Consider the following 23,653-nt stretch of genomic DNA (forward strand, 5'->3'; position numbering starts at 1 on the left):
CATGTCTCGCGCTCCACAAAGCTCTGCTTATGCTATTCATATGTCCTGGACCGGGTGACGCAGGTCGGCGTCACCCACTTGTGAGAATATAAAGTCTGCTATCCTCGGAGAATACCTGCTGCAGGTAAGTATCTTCTTTGTATAGTGCTGTGCATCAAGTAGGAAGCATCAACTGGGCCAGTAGTTCTGAACCCAGTTTTTCAGATACAGCTATATAGTCAGGCTTTCAGGATACAATGAATATGCATGAGATAGATTTGCATACAATTTAGGTAGTGCATGGATTCATTGAGAACATCCTGAAAACCTGACTGACTGGGTGTGTTCTCAGGACTGTGTTGACATTCCCTGATCTAGGCTGAAGGGCTGTTTTAACACTGAGGCCAGAAACTGTGTTTATCATCATAATCTCAGCAACACAGTGTTTACTTTGTTTCAGATGATAAATGCAATGGAATCAAAGATCAAATCCTTGGAACAAAGAATAGCAGAATTGTCTGAAGCAAATAAGCTGGCTGCTAACAGCAGTCTTTTTACCCAGAGAAACATGTAAGTGTCCAACTTAATCCTAATCCTGTTGGTTTTGTCTTTTCCTGTTCACAAGGAAATTCACTATGAATTATCAAGGTTCAGTTTCAAATGGTTTGGAGGTACGCAGCAGTTTGTTTTCTGAAGAAATTTCACACACATGTGAACTGTTATTTATTAAAATTTAGCATTTATTTTTAGTAGCTTCCAGTTTAATTGGTCTACAACATCATAAACTGCCTTTTGTATATACCCTGTTTTATCCCCCCTATTTTCCTTCCAACTCACTTAACTTAGACATTGTAATGCGGTTGCTTGACCAGCAGACCCACTCTATATTCAGGAGTCCTGCGTCATGCCTCTAAGTGTTGCTGTTATCTGATGATTGATTTTTCTTTTCCTGGAAATCAAGGCTATATGTCCGGCCTCCAAATAGCCCCTGGAACACAGCCTTGTACTCTACATAGCAGTATCCAGAACTGGGATCATCATCACAGTATATTTTTAAACCCATAGTTCCCAGCAGACAAAGCATAATTCCAATTCCCTACAAAGATGAGCAAATTATTTGTTCATTAAACCAGAACTGATATCATCATGTCTTAAGGAGTTTAAGCTCATCTCTAATCTACTGAATTTTTGTACTTTACTTTTAGAAGCTGATTCCAAAATAGTTGTGCTTGACACAAAAAAGCTTTAGTCTATTCCATATCGCTATGCTCTTAATCAGTTTTACTGAGGGGACAATCAAGAAGGCTTTCTCCTGAGATCTGAAAGAGTTTGCTGGAACATAAGGGCACAACATTTACATAAATATTTCGTATCAAACCCAAATAGGGATTTGAAAATCAAATAGCCCATCTTAAATTGGGCTCGCCCCACAATAGGCGACTGATGCAACCTTTCCAAATGAGGGAATTGTATGTGATAAGAAGGGAGAGGCTAATGAGCATGGACCAGGAGAGAGACTTTGGAATGATAGTGTCTGAGGATTTCAAAGCAGTAAAATAATGTGACGAGGCAGTGGCTAAAAAACAGAAGTCTGCTAGGCTGCATAATGAGGGAAATAATGAGCAGAAAGGAGAGGGTCATATTGCCCCTATATAAGATGTTGGTGAGGCATTACTTGGAGTTCTGTGTTCACTTTTGAAGGCTGCATCTCACTAAGGAGAATACCGACTTGAGTCTGTACAGAGGAAAGTGAGCAAAATGGTATGAAGTCTCTGTGAGAAGGAATATGAGAAGTGACTGGGGTATCCTACATAATGTATACTTTTGAGGAGAGAAGGGACAGAAGGGGGATCTGATACAGAGCTTTAAATACTTAAAAGGAATTATTGAATAAGCCTTTTCCAAACAAGAAGCTTTAGAAAAGAGCACATGATATGAAGCTTCAGGGAGGTAGAATCCAAAGCAACATCAGGAAATATTTTTTCATGGAAGGAGTAGTAGATGACTGGAATACTCTCCCAAAAGGCTTAGTAGAAGCAAACATTGTGTGTGCAGTTCAACAAGGAGTGGGATTATGTAGGCAGTGGATCCCTAAAAAGCATAGAAAACTTAAGCTATATAATTATTTTTCAACTTCTACAAAAATTATAGGGAAAGTAACCTGTACCGTGTGGCAGATGCAACCCCAACAGCCTTCCTGGGCGATATTGGACTTTCTACTATGTTACAATGTGTGGCTATAGCCCCAAGTTTGAATCCAAATACTCTCCTAAGATTTCTTACATCCCAGTTGAGAAGTAAAGGGAGACTATTTTGATGTATTTGGGATTAAAATGATTGCTTTTGAAATCCTCAGTAACCAACAATTTAAAATTGATTTAGATATAACTACAATGCACTTGATGTTGAAAGATATCCCACATCTACCATTTCATTTTTTTAGGTAGATCAATTTAAGTGTTTAATGCAAATGCTTTTTTCTTTTGCAGCTTGACTATTGTAATTTGCTATACTTGGGTTGCACTAAGGGTCGCCTTAAGAACTTGTAGACTGCAAAAAACACAGCTCTTCACTTAATTTTTGGTATATCTAAAGCTGATAGCATTTCTTCATTTTATATTAAGCCATTGGCTGCCAGTTGAGGCCAGGGTTTTCTTTAAACTGGCCTGTTTTCTTTTTAAGGTGTAAAAATGAAATTTTAACTGTCAAATTTTAACCTCTGTGAAGAGTATATAGTTAACAATGACAATTGCATAGAGAGTGACGGTAAAAATGTTGAAATGGGAGGAAAAAGAACCCCACTTATTGCTTAAATAATAGGATTTAATGGGTAGTGACCTCACAGGTATGAAAACCTCCCATTCTGAAACGTTCAGGCTCTATGCAGTGCTTTACTAGTAAGTAACTTTGAAAAAGTAACTTATGAATGTGTGCTCATTTGTCAGCATCCCACCAACTAGTTTCACCATAAGGCTTCTTCAGAGTTTAACAGGATCAAACGCAGTAAATTATATATGCTGCTATTTTCTCAGCGTCACTCAGTGATATAAGATTAAATGTTATGTTCCTCCACGACCCTCCAGACCGGTCAAGACGCATGGGTTATGTCCTCCTACCAGCAGAGGGAGACTGAGAAACACTGAGCTTTTGAATACTGTATATATAACCTGTGCAGTACATCCACTAGCCAGTATTTTCTCAGTCTCAGCAGAGGTAGATGGACAGCCTGTGCAGTCTTCAATAGTCTGGTGAGGTAGTTTGATTATACAGTTAAGGGGTTTCTTCTCTTATTCCCATATTTATTGGTTTGGAGTATTCCCTGTACGTGGTAAAAAAAAAAAAAAAAGTGCTTCGGGGCCCTGGGTCTGGTGGGGCCCAGTTTTCCCCCCTGGGGTGTTACACCTGTGTTCAGGTCCCTCCCCCTGTGCTGCTCTCTTTGGAGACGCTGGCAGCTTTGTGCCTCGGCTGCTTTCTATGATTATAGCCTTGAGAGCCCCCCACTTTTCAGCTGCCAAAAAGAAATTGGGTAATATCTCTTTAAGAGCCGTCTGCAGCTTTGTGTACATAGGAACGGACGGCAGGTTCGTTCCTATTACTAGCGAGAGAGAGCAGAGCGGATAATTGTTGTGGGGAAGCGGTGAGAGAGAGTGTTTGCGCCCTTCTCCGCTGTCGCGCGTGCTCGCGCCGAGGTATAGAGGCGCCGGGAGGTCAGTGCCGGCTGTGCGGCGAACCGAAGCAGGCCTCGCCGATGGCGGCACCCCCGATGTTGATAGCGGAGGTCCCAGCTAGTTCGGGGGTGTCGGGGGCAGCAGGGGCACCGGCAGGGCCGGTTTCAACGAATTTAGTTTTGGCGGGAACGCCCGCCATTTTGGATTCCGCGCGTCCCGCTGAATCAGCTGTTTTTGGCCCTGCTGCTCCCGGATCGACTCCGAAGGTGGCGCCTGGGGGTACAGGAGGCGTTGGTTTTCCTCCGGATTTTGTATGGACCCTGTTTCAAGCCTGGAAGGCGGGACCCCCACCTTTAGGGGAGGGGGCTAGTGCGGCACTGACTAAGAGGCCTCGTTTTGAGTGGGACGACGAGGAGGGATTCTCCCCTGTAGGATCTGAAGGTGCTTTGAGTGATATCGCGGATCCTGAGGGGTTTGAGGGTCCTCAGGATCCGGAGTTGGTGGTCCCTGGGGAGGATCCCTCTGTAGTGAGGATTTTTCACAGGGAAGAGCTTGCGGAGCTCATTGAGCAGGTTTCTTCCACCCTCAAGTTCGAACAGCCAGAGGTGGTTTTGGGGGAAGCTAGACAGGTGGACCCCTTGGTTAAGGGGATTCAGCGGCAGGCTAGGTCCTTTCCCATGAATAAGGACATCCGGGATATGGTGTTTCAAGAGTGGCATTCGCCGGATTCTCCCTGTAAAGTGTCTAAAGCGATGTCTAGACTGTACCCGCTCCCACAGGAAGATAGAGATTCCTTTAAGGCTCCCACAGTGGATGCGGTGGTGACAGCAGTTACAAAAGCCACAGCTATACCGGTGGATGGGGGGACTGCTCTCCGGGATCCCCAGGATAGGAGGCTTGAGGCCTTCCTCAAGCGGAGTTTTGATTTGTCGGCCCTGGCCCTGCAGGCCTCGGTTTGTGGGGGGCTGGTTGCGAGGGCGTGTTTCCGTTGGGCCGAGAAACTGCTGGATGATTCGGTGGAGGTGGGGACCTCCGGGGTACAGGAATTAGCCAAATTGGAAATGGGATCGTCCTTTTTGTCTGATGCGCTTTATGATTTGCTCCGTGCCTCGGCCAAGAATATGGCTATGCTGGTGGGGGCACGTAGGGCACTGTGGTTGCGAGGTTGGGTCGCAGACGCGGCCTCCAAGGCTAAGCTTTGTTCGCTTCCGTTTAAGGGGTCCATGCTTTTTGGTGAGGATTTGGATAAGTTGGTGAAAGGTCTCAGCGATGCCAAGGCCCCTCGTCTTCCGGATTTTCGTCCTAAGGCGGCGTCTAGGGGTACTTGGTTTAAGGAGGCTCGCCGTTATAGGCCCGGGAGGGCTAGTGGGGCCTTTAGAGGTCGGTTCTTTCAGCGAACACAGTCCTTTCGGGGGAATCGGCGCGGAGGGCGTGATTTCTCCGCGGGAGGACAGGTTTCGGGGCGTACTTCGCAATGAAGGTGTGCGGGTCCAGGCTCTGGTTCGGGTAGGGGCTCGGCTGAGTCAGTTTTACCAGGACTGGACCCAAATCACATCGGATCAGTGGGTTCTCGAAGTGGTGCGAGACGGATACGCTCTGGAGTTCGACGGCTCGCCTCCCGAAAGGTTCCTGGAGTCCCCTTGTCATTCGAGGCTCAAGCGGGCAGCAGTGCGAGACACTTTGGCGCGACTGATCAGTCTGGGGGCGGTGGTACCGGTTCCCGCCGCTCAGCGCCGCTTGGGCTGCTATTCAATCTATTTTGTGGTCCCAAAGAAGGAGGATGCCTTTCGGCCTATCTTAGATCTGAAGGCAGTCAATGCAGCCCTCAGAGTCCCCTCTTTCCGCATGGAGACATTGAGGTCGGTCATTGTCGCGGTGCAGGAAGGGGAGTTTCTCACGTCTTTGGATCTGACGGAGGCTTATCTGCACATCCCCATTCGGGCCGCTCATCAGCGATTTCTGCGCTTTGCGGTTTTAGGGAAGCATTTTCAGTTTTGTGCTCTACCTTTCGGATTAGCAACGGCTCCTCGAACCTTTTCCAAGATTATGGTGGTAGTGGCGGCGGCCTTGCGGAAGCAGGGTATTCTGGTGCACCCGTATCTGGACGATTGGTTGATTCGGGCCAAGTCCCAGTCGGAGAGCGAGGAGTCTACTGCTCGAGTGGTGCAGTTTCTTCAGTCTCTGGGCTGGGTAGTGAACTTCGGCAAGAGTCACCTGGTGCCGTCGCAGTCGTTGGAGTACCTGGGGGTTCTTTTCGATACCAGGAACGGTCGGGTCTTTCTGCCGGGCCCCCGGATTCGCAAGTTGCAGAGTCAGATTCGGCTATTTCTGTCGGAGGCGGCTCCGACGGCCCGGGAGTACCTGCAAGTCCTGGGGTTGATGGCGGCCACCATAGAGGTAGTTCCGTGGGCCCGGGCGCATATGCGGCAGTTGCAGTCAGCTCTTCTCAGTCGGTGGGCGCCTCTGTCGCAGGAGTTGGATGTACGCCTTCAGCTGCCGGTAACCCCACGCCTCAGTCTCCAGTGGTGGCTAGATCCAGGCAATCTGGAAAAGGGAATGCCGTTGGAGGCTCCGCAGTGGGTGGTTCTCGTCACAGACGCCAGTCTTCAGGGCTGGGGAGCTCATTGTCTCGGGCAGGTAGCTCAAGGACGCTGGTCTCAGGTAGAAGCTCAGTGGTCCATCAATCGTTTGGAAACCCGGGCCATTCGACTAGCGCTTCAGGCGTTTCAGAGTGTGCTGGTGCGGAAAGCAGTCCGGGTGTTTTGCGACAACGCCACCGCCGTGGCTTATGTCAACCGTCAGGGGGGCACAAAGAGTCAGGCGGTCGCGGAGGAGGCGGCGCTGTTGTGTCAATGGGCGGAGGTTCATCTTCTAGCGCTCTCCGCGGCACATGTGGCTGGAGTAGACAACGTGGAGGCAGATTACCTAAGCAGGCATGCTCTAGACCCTGGAGAGTGGTCGCTTCATCGGCCGGTGTTCAATCGCATTGTGTCGGTCTGGGGATCTCATGGCAACGGCCCGCAATACTCAGGTTCAGAGGTTTTTCAGTCGCCGGAGGGATCCTCGAGCGGAAGGCATAGATGCGCTTCTAATGCCGTGGCCGCAGGAGTTGCTGTATGTGTTTCCCCCATGGCCGTTGGTCGGTCGGGTGATTCAGCGCATCGCTCGGCACCCTGGACAAGTGATTTTGTTAGCCCCGAATTGGCCGCGTCGACCGTGGTACGGAGATCTGGTGCGGTTGGCGATAGCGGATCCGCTGCCGTTGTCAGATTCAAGGGTGTTGTGTCAGGGACCGATAGTTATGCCAGATCCGGATCGGTTCTCGCTTACGGCCTGGCTCTTGAGAGGCACAGGTTAAGGAAGAAAGGTTTTTCGTCCAGAGTTATCGATACGATGTTGAGTTCGCGTAGGCAGTCCACTTCGCTGGCGTATGTCCGGGTCTGGAGAGTTTTTGAGCATTGGTGTGCAGGTAGGCAGGTTCTTCCCTTTCGGGCGTCGGTGACAGATGTCTTGGAGTTTTTACAGGATGGTATGGACAGGGGTTTGGCCTTGTCCTCTTTGAAGGTGCAGGTGGCGGCTTTGTCGTGTTTCCGTGGGAAGCTCCAGGGAAAGTCGTTAGCTTCTAGTCCTGATGTGGTTCGATTTTTGAAGGGTGTTAAGTTACTGCGCCCGCCCCGGCGGCGGATGGTGCCTCCGTGGGATTTGAATCTCGTTTTGGATGCTTTGGTGAGGCCGCCGTTTGAGCCCTTGGTTGCTGTTTCAGATAAGGATCTGTCCCTAAAGACGGTGTTCTTGGTGGCTATTACTTCAGCTCGGCGGGTGTCAGAACTTCAGGCTTTGTCTTGTAGAGAGCCCTTTTTGTCTTTTTCCAAGGAGAAGGTTTCGTTGCGCCCGGTGCCGTCCTTTGTGCCCAAGGTGGTCTCAGAGTTTCATGTGAATCAAGTGATTTCCTTGCCAGTTTTGGGTGACTTGGCCGGGGATGCAGAGCAGCGGCGACTGGCCAAGTTAGATGTGCGAAGAGTCTTGCGCTGTTACATTTCCAGAACTCGACACTATAGGCTTTCTGATCGTTTGTTCGTTCTCCATGGTGGTGCAAGGAAGGGTGCGGCAGCTTCCAAAGCTACGCTAGCTAGATGGCTGAAGGAGTCAATTGCTTCGGCGTATTTGCTGAAGGGCCGCGTGGTCCCTAAGGAATTTTCGGCTCATTCTACCAGGGGAATGGCGGCCTCCTGGGCGGAGAGTAGTATGATTCCTCCGTTAGATATTTGTCGAGCGGCGGTTTGGTCGTCATTGCATTCCTTTGTTAAACATTACAGGATTGATGTGCATGCCAAGGACGAGGCAGGTTTTGGGGCTGCAGTGTTGACCTCGGGCCTACGTGGATCCCGCCCTTAGGATATTACTGCTTGGGTACGTCCCATGCGTCTTGACCGGTCTGGAGGGTCGTGGAGGAAGGTGAAATTAGATCTTACCTGCTAATTTTCTTTCCTCTAGACCCTCCAGACCGGTCAAGGCCCGCCCTGTCTGTACTGTAGGCCAAGAGGTCTGTTGTCTGTTGTTCTATCTTGGCAGCTGTTGAGTGTGGTTTCTATGGTTTCAGACTTTGTTTGTATAAGTCTGGTCAGGTGTGACCGTGTTTGATAGTCCACCTGTGGAAGCACACACAATACGAAGGGCACAATGAAAGATATGAAGAAAGTGTCCAGTTGGCAGTGACCAAGTACAGGGTTGTTAGTTCTAGTTGGTGTTTTTTGTTTGCTCTGCTTTGTCAGGGTTATACTGGCTAGTGGATGTACTGCACAGGTTATATATACAGTATTCAAAAGCTCAGTGTTTCTCAGTCTCCCTCTGCTGGTAGGAGGACATAACCCATGCGTCTTGACCGGTCTGGAGGGTCTAGAGGAAAGAAAATTAGCAGGTAAGATCTAATTTCACCTTAAATCCTATTATTTAAGCAATATAGGTGGGGTTCTTTTTCCTCCCATTTCAACTTTTTACCTTCACTATCTATGCAATAGTCATTGTTAATTATGTACTCTTTTTAGAAGTTAAAATTAGCCAGTTATTTAATTTTCACAGAAAAGTTCATTGCCTTGGTGAGTTTTTTCTTTTCTGTAATATTGTATTTACTATATAGTTCTTTTTAAAGTGTTACATGGGGACTTCCGGTTGGGGTATGGAGCAGTGAATACGCAGGATAGAGCTGCTCCGGAGCGCCTCAGATTATCTGCAAATAGTAAAGCCGCCAACCCCCCCGAAGCGAATCAAAAGACTTACTCAGTGGCATTTTGAGCACTCTAAAGAAAATGGAGGATGCACTTGAGACCGCGGATGGCGACTAAATCACTTCGGAAAGATCTGAAAGAGAAAAACCGCGCCAGTGAAACCAAGATGGCGGACAGGGCCCTACCGCTGTCGCCAATGCCTAGCTGTCTGTGGGCGGCGGAAATCACAGAAGAGGTAAAGATGGTGGTTGAACAATTGATGGGAAAGAAGCTGCAATTAATATTAGATAAGCTGAAAGGATTAGACAAACGGCATGCAACGTTGATAACAGAGCTACAAGCGGTGCAGCAGAGAGTGGGGCAAGCAGAAGAGGACATTTTAAAAGTCTCGGAGGAACAACCACAGTTAAAGACCCGACTCGTGGAGGTTGAAGCAAAGTTGGAGGACTTGGAAAATCGCTGTCGACGAAACAGTCTACGCCTAGTGGGGTTACCGGAGGCATTGCCGAAGTGGGACCTGTGTACTTTTCTAGAAAAATGGCTGCCTAAAACTCACACAAAAGCTGAGTTATCGGGTGGAGAGAGCACATCGACTGGGTCAGTGACGAGAAGGCATGGATTGGCCTAGAGTGGTCATTTTCAAAATCCTCAACTATGCACACAAAGTTTTATTTCTGCAAGCTTTGACAGCGGGACAAAAATTGGACTATCAGGATTCACGAGTACTCTGCTTTCAAGACTACTCATCTAAAGTCTCAATGGTGCGAAAGAACTTTGCTCCTCTATGCACAAAGCTCTTTAGCTTGAAATATAAATTCAGTTTGTTATACCCGGCTAAACTCAAGCTGATTGATAATGGACAAGCTCTTTTCTTTGATCGCATAGAGGAGGCAACTTTATATGTGGACAGAATGCTGACAGCCAAGCAAGTTGGCTAAGGACCTGTAAATAATTGGCAAGAGATGGAGTTGAAATAGCGGGAAAAAAAACGAATCACAAGGAAAGTTAACCATACGTTGAAGTTGTAAAGTGTGAGTCGTTGGACATAGGAAACGCCATCGAGGAATTATTGATAACAGGATATTGGCAAAGAAGATGGAAGCCTGCGACTGACTTTAGTGTGAAACAGAGACATGCAGTCCGCTGGGGTGGTGAGCTACTGAGTTGGAGGGGGGAAGGGAGACATGGTAATCAGTAGTATGAGAGGAGCGCTCCAACCACTGTAATGCAGGAAGTTATGCAAAGAGGTATAAGAGGGGTGAGAGAACAAGGAAAGGGAACGGTAGGGAAGGGAGGGGGCTGGAAGGGAATGGGTTGGGAGGAGGAGAAGAGGGGAGGGGTGGGGAAGGGATCGGGTGTAGATCTTGTAGATGAATGTTATATGGTGAGGGTTGCTGGGGGAGTGGAGGCTGGGACACTCTTTTGGTATGGAGATAGAGTTTTAGAACTACATTTCAAAGTGGAATGTTCTAGAACTGAAAGAGGTATAACATGACAACATTGCAGGAGATGACATTGAATGTTGGGGGCATACATTCCCTGGTTAAACGGCAGAAGATATTGAAAACCCTGAATGATAGAAAGGTTTTGGTAGCTTTTCTACAAGAAACACATCTTTCAAGAGAAGAACATTCTAAGTTGAAGAGTTGGTGGGTAGGAGAACTATTCGATGCTCCAGCAGTGGGAAAAAAAGGAGGAGTAATGACCTTAATTAGAAAAGGTCTCAATGTAGAGATAAAGCAGATAGTGGTTGATTCGGGAGGGAGGTATGTCCTGGCTTCAGTGGTATTAGAGCGACAGCCACTATTGTTATGTAATATTTATGCACCAAACAACTATGACAAACAGTTCTTTATGCAAATTATTTGCAAAATTCATACACTGGGGGACATACCAATCTTGGTGGGGGGTGATATGAATGATGTGATGGACCCTTCTTTAGATAGATCTAAACCAATGGGGAAGGGATTTGCCAGGCTGGAGAGAGGCATTTCCAGGCTGTGAGCTGCTCTAGAGTTGGTTGACACGTGGAGAACACTGCATCCTATGGAGAAAGACTTTTTTTTTTTTTTTTTTGAAAATATCTTTATTATTAGAAGAAAAGACATGTAACATTTGAACATCACATTTCGGCTCAATGAAGCCAACTATTTCCAATATTTCCAATATCTAGCAGCCGATAATAACCTATAAATACAATGAATACATTGACTACATGTGTCAGCTAACAAACCTTGTTGTATAACCTTAACATAATACAACTATCAAAATGAGGCCATTTTAAACATAAATATATCTCCTCTGCCCTTCCCTCTAACTTTTAAGTTTATACCCGTCTAACCCCCACCCCCCTCCCCGCTCCTGGAGATTCCTTCTTTGCAGAATACAGTACCTCAAACAGCTTCCATAAAGAACCATATGCCTGACCTCTCCCTCCAGTGGACTTACTGCGTTCCGTTTCCCATCTAGCCATCTGCAGCATTCTAGTCCACCACTGGTTGATAGCCGGCGGGTCTTCCAAAATCCAGTGTGCTAATACCGTTTTTCGTGCCAGCATCAGCGCTACACATACAAACCGGACCTGAGATGGCTGCAACCCCTGTTCTCGCAACTGAGACTCATCCCCCAACAGCAAAATCCGGTAGGACCACTCTACAGCCTGTGCCAACAAATGCTCCAACACTTGCAGCACCCCTTTCCAGAATACATACAACTCAGTACACTCCAAAAAGGTATGTACTAAGGTGCCTTTGCTGTGTTTACATCTTATGCAAGTGTCATCTTCCCAAAGCCCCATCCGCTTTCCTTTCTCTCTTGTTATAAAAGCACCATGTAGCAACCGAAACTGCATCTCCTGCAAATTTGCACTAGTTGTCAATTTAAATGACGCTGCAAAGTAGGTTGCCAACATGTTACCCGTGATTTCCTCCCCCACTTGTTCACCCCACCATTTTGCCAGGCCAGCAATGAAGAAGTCCTCCTTTTGCTCCCTTCCTATAGAATACCATACCGCCAATTTGTTTGCAGCGTTCGGCATCTGACAAAACATCTTATCCAGCCGCGAAAAACTAGGCCCCCCCTCTTTCCTAGAAGACAAGGTCGCACAATAGTGCTTCAATTGAAAAAAAGGGAAATAATCTTCCTGTCCCAAGCTCCAAGAATTCCGAGCCTGCTCAAATGTGGGGAATATCCCCTGTCCCTCCACCGTAAAATGTCCCACATAACGACACCCATTTTTGGCCCACACTTTGAACCGCGACGCCCCCTGACCCGCTGGAAATGAGGGGTTATCTACTACTGTCAGAAATGGAGATGGTCCTGTGGCCTTTCCCAGTCCACCCCGCCACCAATTCCAGGCCTTTCTCAGAGGCTGAAGCAAACACTGGAGGTCTCCTTTCGAGCTTCCCTGTACTTGTAAACTATTAAACACTGAATACGGCAGCACCTCACCTTGCCAGATACCTTTTGGGGCATATTTAGCAGACCCAGAATGGAGCTCAAAAATCCACCTAAGTAGCGCTGCCACATTGTATAACCGCAGGTCCGGAAGATTTAATCCTCCCTTATTCCTAGCAATCGTCAATTTAGCAAAACTTATCCTGGCCCACTTTCCCGCCCAAAGAAAAGTACCAATAAACCCCTTATAGTATAGTTCATCTTTTCGTGTTATCCAAAATGGCATCATCTGTAAGGGGTATAGAATCTTGGGCAACATAACCATTTTTACTAACGCTACACGCCCCAATAAAGAAAGGGGCAAATCTCTCCATCTGTGGCACAATTTTTTAATGCCATCTAGCTTGTCCTGTATATTGCGACGATATACCACTCTCATATCCGCGTGCAAATACACTCCTAAATATTTTAAAGTTCCGGTTGACCAAGCTAAGGGAAACGTGTGGAGCTGCCTACACGCACAAGGGGAGGACACCGGCAAAGCCTCAGACTTATCAAAATTAATACATAGACCAGAGAAAGACCCAAATTGGACAATTAAGTCTATAAGAATAGGAACAGTCACGGATGCTCTATCTAGATATATAAGCATGTCATCTGCAAACAGATTAATTTTAAATTCTTGGGATCCCATTTTAATTCCCTGAACTTTGTCCGTCTGTCGAATTTTGATAGCAAAGGGTTCTAAGGACAGCACAAATAGCATCGGGGAGAGCGGGCACCCTTGCCGTGTGCCCCGCTTTAAGGAAAAGACAGATGACAATGCTCCATTTATTAATATCTGAGCTGTGGGATGGCTATATAAAGCGCGGATTCCTCCTAAGAAAGCTCCCATGATACCAAATTGCGGTAACACCCAAAATAGATAGTCCCACAAGATCTTATCAAATGCTTTTTCCGCGTCCAAACTTGTAATGATCGCATCTCCGGGTTTGCCCCCCCCTTTCTGCAACACTGTCAAGGCTCTCATAATATTGGAAGATGCATATCGGCCTGGCACGAATCCCGCCTGATCCGAGTGAACCAGGCCAGGTAAGACCCTCCCCAACCTATTTGCCATAATATTGGCAAAAAGCTTTATGTCTTGATTAAGGAGCGATATGGGCCTGTAGGAACCCAGCAATTCCTCATCTCGCCCAGGCTTAGGGAGTACCACTATGTGTGCATGTGTAAGTCTACCGCCCGCCTCCCCAGTTGTGCAGAGATGATGACATAATTCTTGAAAAGGGGGTCCTACGTTGGCACCTAATATCTTATAAAATTCAGGCCCTAGGCCGTCCGGACCGGGGGCCTTAGCCAACTTAAGGCGTTTCACTGCCTGAAGTACTTCCTCTCCCTTCACCGGCGCATTTAACTGATCTCTCTGCTCCTGCGATAACTGCGGTAAAGGAAGATTCTGAAAAAATAATTCCCGCTGGGTCCGATCTGTCTCTCCTGCATTATACAGTGCCTGATAGAATTTGACAAACTCTTCCTGGATGCCCTCAGATGTGGCCCTATGGAGAAAGACTTAATATTTCTAGAGCTCATCTAACTATGTCTAGAATAGATTATATAATGTTGTCACGAGAGTTCTTGACTAAGTTGGAAGATGCTCAGATAGGCCCAATAATGATTTCTGACCATGCCTGGGTGAGAGGGGAGTTCCACATTTGGGACATGGCGCTTTCCTGCTTATTTGTATCGGGACAGTCAATTTTTGCCCTTCTTGGTGGAAAAGTGGCATGGATACAGCGACAATAATAAACAACATAGGAGGGGATCCATTTCGCTTCTGGGAGTCGGCAAAGGCCGTTCTCAGGGGAGAAATTATTTCATACGTAGCCTTTAAAAGGAAGGTCTGAGACGGGGAGGTGTTAAGATTAAAACGGCAGGTGACCACTCTTAGGAAACAGTATGGGCGAGGGCACAAGTTAAGAATCAGAATGCAATTATTGGAGACGCAACAAGCCTTAAATGAACTATTACAGGAGAGAGCACAGAAGTTGAGCATGTATTATAAATATCAGCTATACAGATTCGCTAATAAAAGTGTGGGAGGCCCCTCTGAAGGGACACCACCTTGTAAGTGGTGGAGGGGCTTCCGTGTTTCAATGACTCAGAGGGCTATGCTGTAGGGTTACCCATATCAGACAGGCCTCTGAGGAGAAACCAGACAAAGAGTGTCCCAACCTGGAAGATACAAGATGGCGTTGAGGGAGGACTTATGCTAGTTGAGTTCCCGTTTTACACCAGAATGCCTGAAGAAGAGGGTGCGCTCCCCAGAGAATGGGGAAGAGAAAAGGCAAAGCCGTGGTGCTGTCCTCCTCGAACACGGCTGGGGTTCCCACCACTTCTCAGTCTATTTTGGAGAGATTCGGGGTCATAACATCAGGGATATCGGTTCTTGCTTCGGGGAACAGCAAGGCTTTATTGCCGAATCTCAGTGGAGGGAGTGACTTTGAGTCCCCCTATTGGCCCGACCCCTCCAAGACCTGGAAATAGTAATGCTTCGCTATGGAGGTCAATAATGGAAAAACCCGAAGTGGGTTAGGATTTTCATGTGACCCGAGGAGGTCCTGGCGCAGCATCAACTCGGATAATAAACCAACTGGGGGATTGGAGAGTGAGCTCTTCCCCCCCGAAGATATCTGGAGCGGTTTCTGTGGAGAAATTGGACTTGGTGAAGCCAATAATGTCATAATGGACGTGCTATAGGAACTGCAGCAGAATGTGAATAACTCTCTGCTTCAGATGTTTAAAATTTTTCACTATGTGAGTTAAAGAATTTATATTAATACTTATCTAACAAAGTGGAAGTCCAAGATATAAAAATAGAGACTTTGATTACGGAAATGGCTTCCCTATGAAAATCAGATAATTTGGTAATGAAGAATAGTTATCTTTCTTGTAAAAACTGGAATCTCTGGAGAACCAAATAATGGAAAATAACTTGAGAATGATAAATTTACCTATAATATCCTATATATCAGCTACTGAATTCTTGAAGAAATATTTCTCTGATACTTTGTTAATACCTTCTGATAGCCACCTTTTGGTGACTAAAATTATATTTCCTTTAAAATCTTCTTTATCAGAGAAAAGAGGTGTAAGTTTAACTGACATTTTGGAAAATTCAGAAGTTATAGATAGAGTTATTATTAGTGACTTTCATCTTTGATTTAGATAGGAACAATGTTTTGAAATTGTATTTCCGATACATGGTTGATAGTTTTTTGGGTTCAAAGATGCATATATTTCCTGACACATCAAGGGAATCGCAGACTGGGAGGTGTGAGGTCTTGGCTTTTAAGCCACATTGCCCTAGGTGGGACCTTCCTAGCGCGATTCTCTTGTAAGTGTTTTATTTCCTTATTACTTATTTGTTTGAACCTAAGAAATTATAAGAGTTTGTGGAAACAGATGAAGAATCCTCTGCAGCAACTTCCTTCAGTTACCACTGTACCGGCTGCAATAACCGATTAACCTTCCTCCCTCAGAAAATGTGAAGTATAAGATTAACCATTTTGAGTTTTTCTTATTTTCTTTAAGATTGTTTTCCTGATCTTGGATCTTCCAATTGTGGACAATTATGTAAATATATTTATTTATTTGTTACATTTGTATCCCACATTTTCCCACCTATTTGCAGGCTCAATGTGGCTTACATAGTACCGTAAAGGCGTTCGCCAAGTCCGGTAGAGAAACAAATACATGGTGATGTTGTGGTCGATTAAGGTTCAGGCACAATGGGGATCGAAGAGGGGAGAGGTTATATAGTGTCCATTACGAGCTTTGGTTTTGCTGTGTTGCAGAAGTAGGTATTTATGTTGGGTCGGTAGGGTGTGCCTTTTTGAACAGGTTGGTTTTTAGTGATTTCCTGAAGTTTAGATGGTCATAGGTTGTTTTCACAGCTTTTGGCAGTGAGTTCCATAGTTTTGTGCTTATATAGGAGAAGCTGGATGCGTAGGTTGCTTTGTATTTGAGTCCTTTGCAGTTTGGGTAGTGGCGGTTTAGGTATGTTCGTGATGATCTGGTTGTGTTTCTGGTTGGTAGATCTATGAGGTCTGTCATGTAGCCTGGGACTTCGCTGTAGATAATTTTGTGGACCAGGGTGCAGATGAAGGTAATACGTTCTTTGATTGGGAGCCAGTGCAGTTTTCTCAGAGGGGTTTGGCACTTTCGAATCGTGTCTTACCAACTATCAGCCTGGCTGCCGTGTTTTGAGCGGTCTAGAGTTTCTTTGTGAGTTGTTCTTTACATCCCGCATAGATGCCGTTGCAATAGTCTGCATGGCTTAGTACCATTGTTTGTATTAGGTTACGGAATATTTCCCTTGGGAAGAAAGGTTTTACACGTTTAATTTTCCACATTGAGTGGAACATTTTTTTTATTGTGGAGTTCACTTGGCTCTCAAGTGTAAGGTTGCAGTCGATTGTAAGGCCGAGTATTTTCAGGCTATCTGAGATAGGGAGGGTGTGGTCTGGGGTGTTTATGGTTGTGGGTTTGTACATTGTGAAGAGTAAGGGGCTGTCCTGTTCTGGGTAGGCCACTGTTGAAAATGTTTTCCTTTTTATATTAATTTCTGTATTTCCTTACATTTATGTGATAAATGTGAATGTAATTAAGTAAAATGATAAATAAAAAGTGTGGGAGGCTTCTGGCTAGGCTTGCCAACAAGAAGGTTAGCGCTAGGAAAACACTTACAATGATAGCTGACACAGGAGAGCGGGTCCATACTGATGAAGGCATAAATACAATTTTGGCAAATTTTTTCAGACAACTGTATGCACTGCAAGCGGAGCTAATGCTGCCCAGTGAAGCATACCTTAATAGCGTAGAGTTGCCGCAGGTGTCTGAAGAAGAGGCTGACGTGTTGAATGCGCCAGTAGCTGTGGAGGAGGTAGAATGGGTGATTAAAAGAAGCAGATTGGGCAAGGCGCCGGGGCCAGTTGGAATGAGGCATGAATGTTATAAAATCCTAAATGCTGAGATTAGACCGTTACTCACTATAGTGTTTAATATAGCCATACAGCGGTACCTTTTCACCTTAATAGAGCCCAGATTAGAGTCTTGCCGAAGCCGGGTAAACCAGTGGACCGCCCGGATTCGTATAGACCAATTTCACTGTTAAATGTCGAGGCAAAATTCTTGGCTAAGATACTGGCAAATAGGCTATGAAGATTTCTCCCATCTCTGGTAATAGAATCTCAGGTGGGATTCACCTGTGGTAGAGTGATAGCAAAGAATATGCAACGTATATGGGCGGCACTGGAAAGGGTAAAAATAGAACAGGCTCCAGTTTTGCTAATAAGTTTTGACGCAGAAAAAGCGTTCAATAGAGTGGATTGGAATTTTCTGTTTGGAGTGTTAAAGGCTTATGGCATTACTGGCTCCTTCGCTCAGGCAGTCAAAGCTCTATATACTGAGCCCAAAGCACAAGTGTATGCTAATGGGCTACTCTCTGAATGGTTCCTGATAAGGAGGGGAATGAGGCAGGGATGCCCTTTATCGCCGCTCCTTTTTATCCTCACACTAGATCCCTTATTGAGAGAGATTCAAGGTAATGTAGATATTCGAGGGATCACAATTAGAGAGGTTAATTTTAAGATAGCTTCTTTTGCAGATGACTTTCTAGTGATACTAAAAGAACCTCGTCCGTCGCTCCCACATCTCATGGAGAGTTTAGAGGAATACGGTGATTTCTCCGGATTCAGATTGAATCTTATGAAATCAGAGGCATTAGCTAGTTCTGAAGAACTTAAGCGCGAGTGGGAGGATAGTTTTCCACTGCGTTGGGCACAAGGGTCCTTTCGGTACCTGGGAATCCAACTGCTGATGGATACAGGCCAACTATATGATCTTAATGTTACCAAACTGCTAAAGGACACGAAAGAGCAATTACTATTGTGGTCCTCACTTCCTTTGTCCCTGATGGGAAGGATACATATATATCAAATGATAATTTTTCCACGTTGGCTGTATGCCCTGCAAGCCCTTCCAGTATGGCTGGTAAGGCGAGATTTGACTGCACTCTGAAGAATGGTGGTGAAATTTTGTTGGTCAGGTAAAAAGCCTAAGATGAAATGACCGCATTTAGTGGGGGCTCAGAGGCAAGGGGGTTTGGGGTTACCGGATATGCGTACATATAATCAGGCATGTTTATTGAGGCACCTTCGAGATTGGATTCTGGGCACAACCACCTATACAGATATGGCTATGGGACGGGCATATTTTCATCCGTGGCATATGAATTATTTATTACATGTAAAAATGAAAAAGATGCCTGAAAGGGTTAGGCATAGTGCGTTGCTGGGGCCTCTGTGGCATTTGTGGAGGGAGCTGCTTCAGAGTTGGGGACAGGATCCGTCTACTAGTGTATTGCATCCATTATGTGGAAATGATGATTTCACACCAGGCATAGAAAATGTTGCTTTCCGAAGACTTAAAGAACAGGGAGTAACACTGTTAAGTTTTATTCAGGAGGACGGAACATTAATCTCAGCATATGACTTTATGCAGAGGTGCTCATGGGGACCAGTAGCGATCTTGGCTTACCATCAATTGTCTCACTATGTGCATAGCCTTTCAAAAGATGGGTTGTCGCTGGGATTTGGGAAGCAGCTGAGGGAATTTGTAGAGGGAGACGTGGTAGGGCAGGTTTTGGTCTCCTGGTTTTGTAAAGAACTGGAGAAAGGGCAACCTGAGAGGAAAGAACAAGAGGTAGCTACAAGGTGGAGTCACGATGCACAGCAGTTAATATCTGAGGGTCTCATAAGGTTGTCACTGGTAGGGGTGGCGCGGGTCGTCCATAGTGCGGAACTCCAGGAGTGCCAGTTCAGAGCGGTACACAGAGCCTATTTCGTTCAAAGGCGGGCATTTCATGCAGGAGTAGTAGACTCTGACACCTGTCCAAAATGTAAACGGGGGGTGCAACATTTATGCATTGCATCTGGCAGTGCAGATACATTAAATCATTTTGGCAAGATCTCGATAAGTTTCTGAGTGGGGTGATGGGATACCCGATTGCTCTCACTTTTGAAAGAATGTTATTTGGTACCACAGGACACTGGGGAGTGGGCACGCAAGGGGAGCGTATTTTCTTAAGTAAACCTTGCATAGTGGGAAAAAAATGTATTTTCAATCACTGAATAGCAGACATACCTCCCTCCTACTGGTATTGGAGGAATAAGCTCCATCAACTTATGCTATGGGAAGCAAGGGGGGTAAGACTATCGCCGAAAAGGCAGTTGAGTTTTTTGAATGTATGGAAGAAATATCTAAACAAGGTATCTCCAAGAGCACGTAGCCAAGTTCTGAATAGGCTGCCATGGGGCAATACAGAGGGAATGGAACTATAAGCTTAAGGTTATGCAGGCAGGACTGGGGGAGGGTGGAGGGGATAGCAGTGGGGATGGGGATGGGAAGGGAGGAAGGAGTTAGGGATATGCATTAGGATCTGACCAGTTAAATTAGATAAGGGGGACAGGTAGTAGAACTGGGAAAGGGGAGGAGAAAACGTAAAAGTTATGTTGGGGTGATGAGAGTCTTGTCATGATTTAGGCTTTTTGGTTGTATATAGAACTGGTAGAATGTCAATTTGATTGTACCTCCAATAAAAATTGTTGAAACATAAAGTGTTACATGGTCTTGCTCCTAGTTATTTGTTTTCCCAGTTTTGTTAAGTAGTCTCTTCAAGAGGTAGGAGAACTAGCAATGCTAACTTCTCCTTCCCCTTGGTGAAGCGATTACCTAACGATCCAACTTAAATGCCTTATCTCTGCAACACAACCAAACTAAAGCACGTAATGGACATAACATAACTCTTCCGTTCTCTAATTCCCTAATGTGGCTGTGCCACATGAACTTGATCTTACTACAACATCACTTTGTATTTGTTCACACCGGAGCCTGCAAAGGCCTCTCCGGTACTATGTAAACCACATTGAGCCTACAAATAGGTGGGAAAATGTGGGACACAAATGTAACAAATAAATAAAAGCGTTTGAGAAGTCTTTAGCATTTCAAGCTGCTAGATACTGGAAGTACATTACAAAAACATTTTTGCCCTCTCAATCCTATTTTTCATTTAGAAGAAAGGTTAAGACTCTTTTATTTCACAAATTTGTATTACAGTACAAATTGTGGTCTTGTGTCTTGTCTTCCGTTTTTCTTCTTAATTGATCTGGCTATTTATTTATGTGGATTTATTTACTGCCTTTTTGAAGGAATTCACTCAAGGCAGTGTACAGTAAGAATAGATCAAACATGAGCTATTAAATTGTGACCTGCTTAGAACTGAGAGTTACGAGTGGGATATAAGATCAAATGTTATGCAATATTATTTTTTGTAAACACCCACCTCATAGATATGACAGTGGAATAGTCTGATTACCTCTGCAAGTGGGCATAAGTTGAAGTTAAATAAAATGGAGGATAGCATGGAGCTCTGAAAAGGGCCAGACATAGATAAACTTACCAAAACCTGTTTTGAGCTGTCACTCAAAAATTAAGGGCACAATATTCAAAATGATTTAATCAAGTAAGAGAGGCTCCTGTCTGGTTAAGTCGCTCTGACAGGGCTTCTAATAGTCAGCAGCAGTTAGTGGGATAGTGATGCTGATATATTAGCATTGACTGCCACAGCATTATTTCATTAGTGCCGATGTGGTCTGGGGGCAGACACGGAAGTTATTCGGTCACTGCAGATATTCAATGCCAGTGCCCGGATAGCTAAGTGGGGACGTTAAGCCACATATAATAAAATCCTGATTATAACAGGGATTATCAGCCACACCTGGATAACTTCTAGGTGCTGCCAAACACTCAGATATTTAGTGCCAGTACCAGATAGGTGCTGTCAGTGAATATCCAGGCAGCAAAACAAAAAAGTGAGGTGGACTCAAAGAGAATATCAAAATATAAGTTATAAAAGTCATAAAACTGACCCGACAAGGCCATGTTTCGGCACAAAAGGCCTGCTTCAGGGGTCAAACAAATCTAAAAATAGAAATAATACAGATATAAGTAAATGCAACATCATTTGTGTAAATTTCAAATCAATAAATAAACATAAGTGATTCTTGAATAATAAAAATAAAAGACTCGTGAACCCATAGAGAGACATAATAAAATCAATGCATATACAATTAAAGAACTGACATACTAAATACTTCTCTTTCTGAAAAGGTATATTTTATAAAAAGATGAAAATGTGTATATTAAAAGTGCTTTTAATGCATATTAAAATATATCTCTATTAAAAAAAAAAAATATATATATATATATACAGTGGGGGAAATAAGTATTTGATCCCTTGCTGATTTTGTAAGTTTGCCCACTGACAAAGACATGAGCAGCCCATAATTGAAGGGTAGGTTATTGGTAACAGTGAGAGATAGCACATCACAAATTAAATCCGGAAAATTACATTGTGGAAAGTATATGAATTTATTTGCATTCTGCAGAGGGAAATAAGTATTTGATCCCCCACCAACCAGTAAGAGATCTGGCCCCTACAGACCAGGTAGATGCTCCAAATCAACTCGTTACCTGCATGACAGACAGCTGTTGGCAATGGTCACCTGTATGAAAGACACCTGTCCACAGACTCAGTGAATCAGTCAGACTCTAACCTCTACAAAATGGCCAAGAGCAAGGAGCTGTCTAAGGATGTCAGGGACAAGATCATACACCTGCACAAGGCTGGAATGGGCTACAAAACCATCAGTAAGATGCTGGGCGAGAAGGAGACAACTGTTGGTGCCATAGTAAGAAAATGGAAGAAGTACAAAATGACTGTCAATCGACAAAGATCTGGGGCTCCACGCAAATCTCACCTCGTGGGGTATCCTTGATCATGAGGAAGGTTAGAAATCAGCCTACAACTACAAGGGGGGAACTTGTCAATGATCTCAAGGCAGCTGGGACCACTGTCACCACGAAAACCATTGGTAACACATTACGACATAACGGATTGCAATCCTGCAGTGCCCGCAAGGTCCCCCTGCTCCGGAAGGCACATGTGACGGCCCGTCTGAAGTTTGCCAGTGAACACCTGGATGATGCCGAGAGTGATTGGGAGAAGGTGCTGTGGTCAGATGAGACAAAAATTGAGCTCTTTGGCATGAACTCAACTCGCCGTGTTTGGAGGAAGAGAAATGCTGCCTATGACCCAAAGAACACCGTCCCCACTGTCAAGCATGGAGGTGGAAATGTTATGTTTTGGGGGTGTTTCTCTGCTAAGGGCACAGGACTACTTCACCGCATCAATGGGAGAATGGATGGGGCCATGTACCGTACAATTCTGAGTGACAACCTCTTTCCCTCCACCAGGGCCTTAAAAATGGGTCGTGGCTGGGTCTTCCAGCACGACAATGACCCAAAACATACAGCCAAGGCAACAAAGGAGTGGCTCAGGAAGAAGCACATTAGGGTCATGGAGTGGCCTAGCCAGTCACCAGACCTTAATCCCATTGAAAACTTATGGAGGGAGCTGAAGCTGCGAGTTGCCAAGCGACAGCCCAGAACTCTTAATGATTTAGAGATGATCTGCAAAGAGGAGTGGACCAAAATTCCTCCTGACATGTGTGCAAACCTCATCATCAACTACAGAAGACGTCTGACCGCTGTGCTTGCCAACAAGGGTTTTGCCACCAAGTATTAGGTCTTGTTTGCCAGAGGGATTAAATACTTATTTCCCTCTGCAGAATGCAAATAAATTCATATACTTTCCACAATGTGATTTTCCGGATTTAATTTGTGATGTGCTATCTCTCACTGTTACCAATAACCTACCCTTCAATTATGGGCTGCTCATGTCTTTGTCAGTGGGCAAACTTACAAAATCAGCAAGGGATCAAATACTTATTTCCCCCACTGTATATATATATATATATATATATATATATATATATATATATATATATATATATATATATTGGAAGAAGGTACTCATTCAGTATCAGTATGGATGAAACAAGAAGATCCTAAATTATTGTGACCAATGTTCATGTAATAGGAGTACAATATACCTGTTATATTATGGTGAAAAAGCTTGACTTAAAAGAAGATGTCAAAATCCTGGCTGCTAGAATGCCTCATTCTGCCCGTGGCGGTTAGCGCGGTCAAAAACACTTTGCTGCTGCGGGCTGAATATCAGCCAGTAAGTAAATAATTGCAATACCAATCAATGATTTTTATTTTTACTAATTTCGTAAACAAGATCTTATGATTAATCAAGTCAAATGTGACAGAATAATCCAATAGGATCAGGAGACTATATTTTCTTTGATCCTAGCCACAACAATTTGTCCATCAAGGTCAACAACAAAATTTTGATGTCAT

General features: G+C 45.0%; 1 protein-coding gene across 1 annotated transcript in view; it reads left to right on the top strand.

Moving 5' to 3' along the window:
* The window catches only part of CIT (citron rho-interacting serine/threonine kinase), a 1,023,678-nt gene that overhangs the window by 438,596 nt on the left and 561,429 nt on the right, over window positions 1–23,653 (top strand). Inside the window, 1 exon segment of the mRNA XM_030217566.1 lies at window positions 440–549. Coding sequence (XP_030073426.1) covers window positions 440–549 — 110 coding nt within the window.

Source organism: Microcaecilia unicolor, chromosome 11 (assembly GCF_901765095.1).
Source record: "Microcaecilia unicolor chromosome 11, aMicUni1.1, whole genome shotgun sequence".
Lineage (NCBI taxonomy): Eukaryota > Metazoa > Chordata > Amphibia > Gymnophiona > Siphonopidae > Microcaecilia > Microcaecilia unicolor.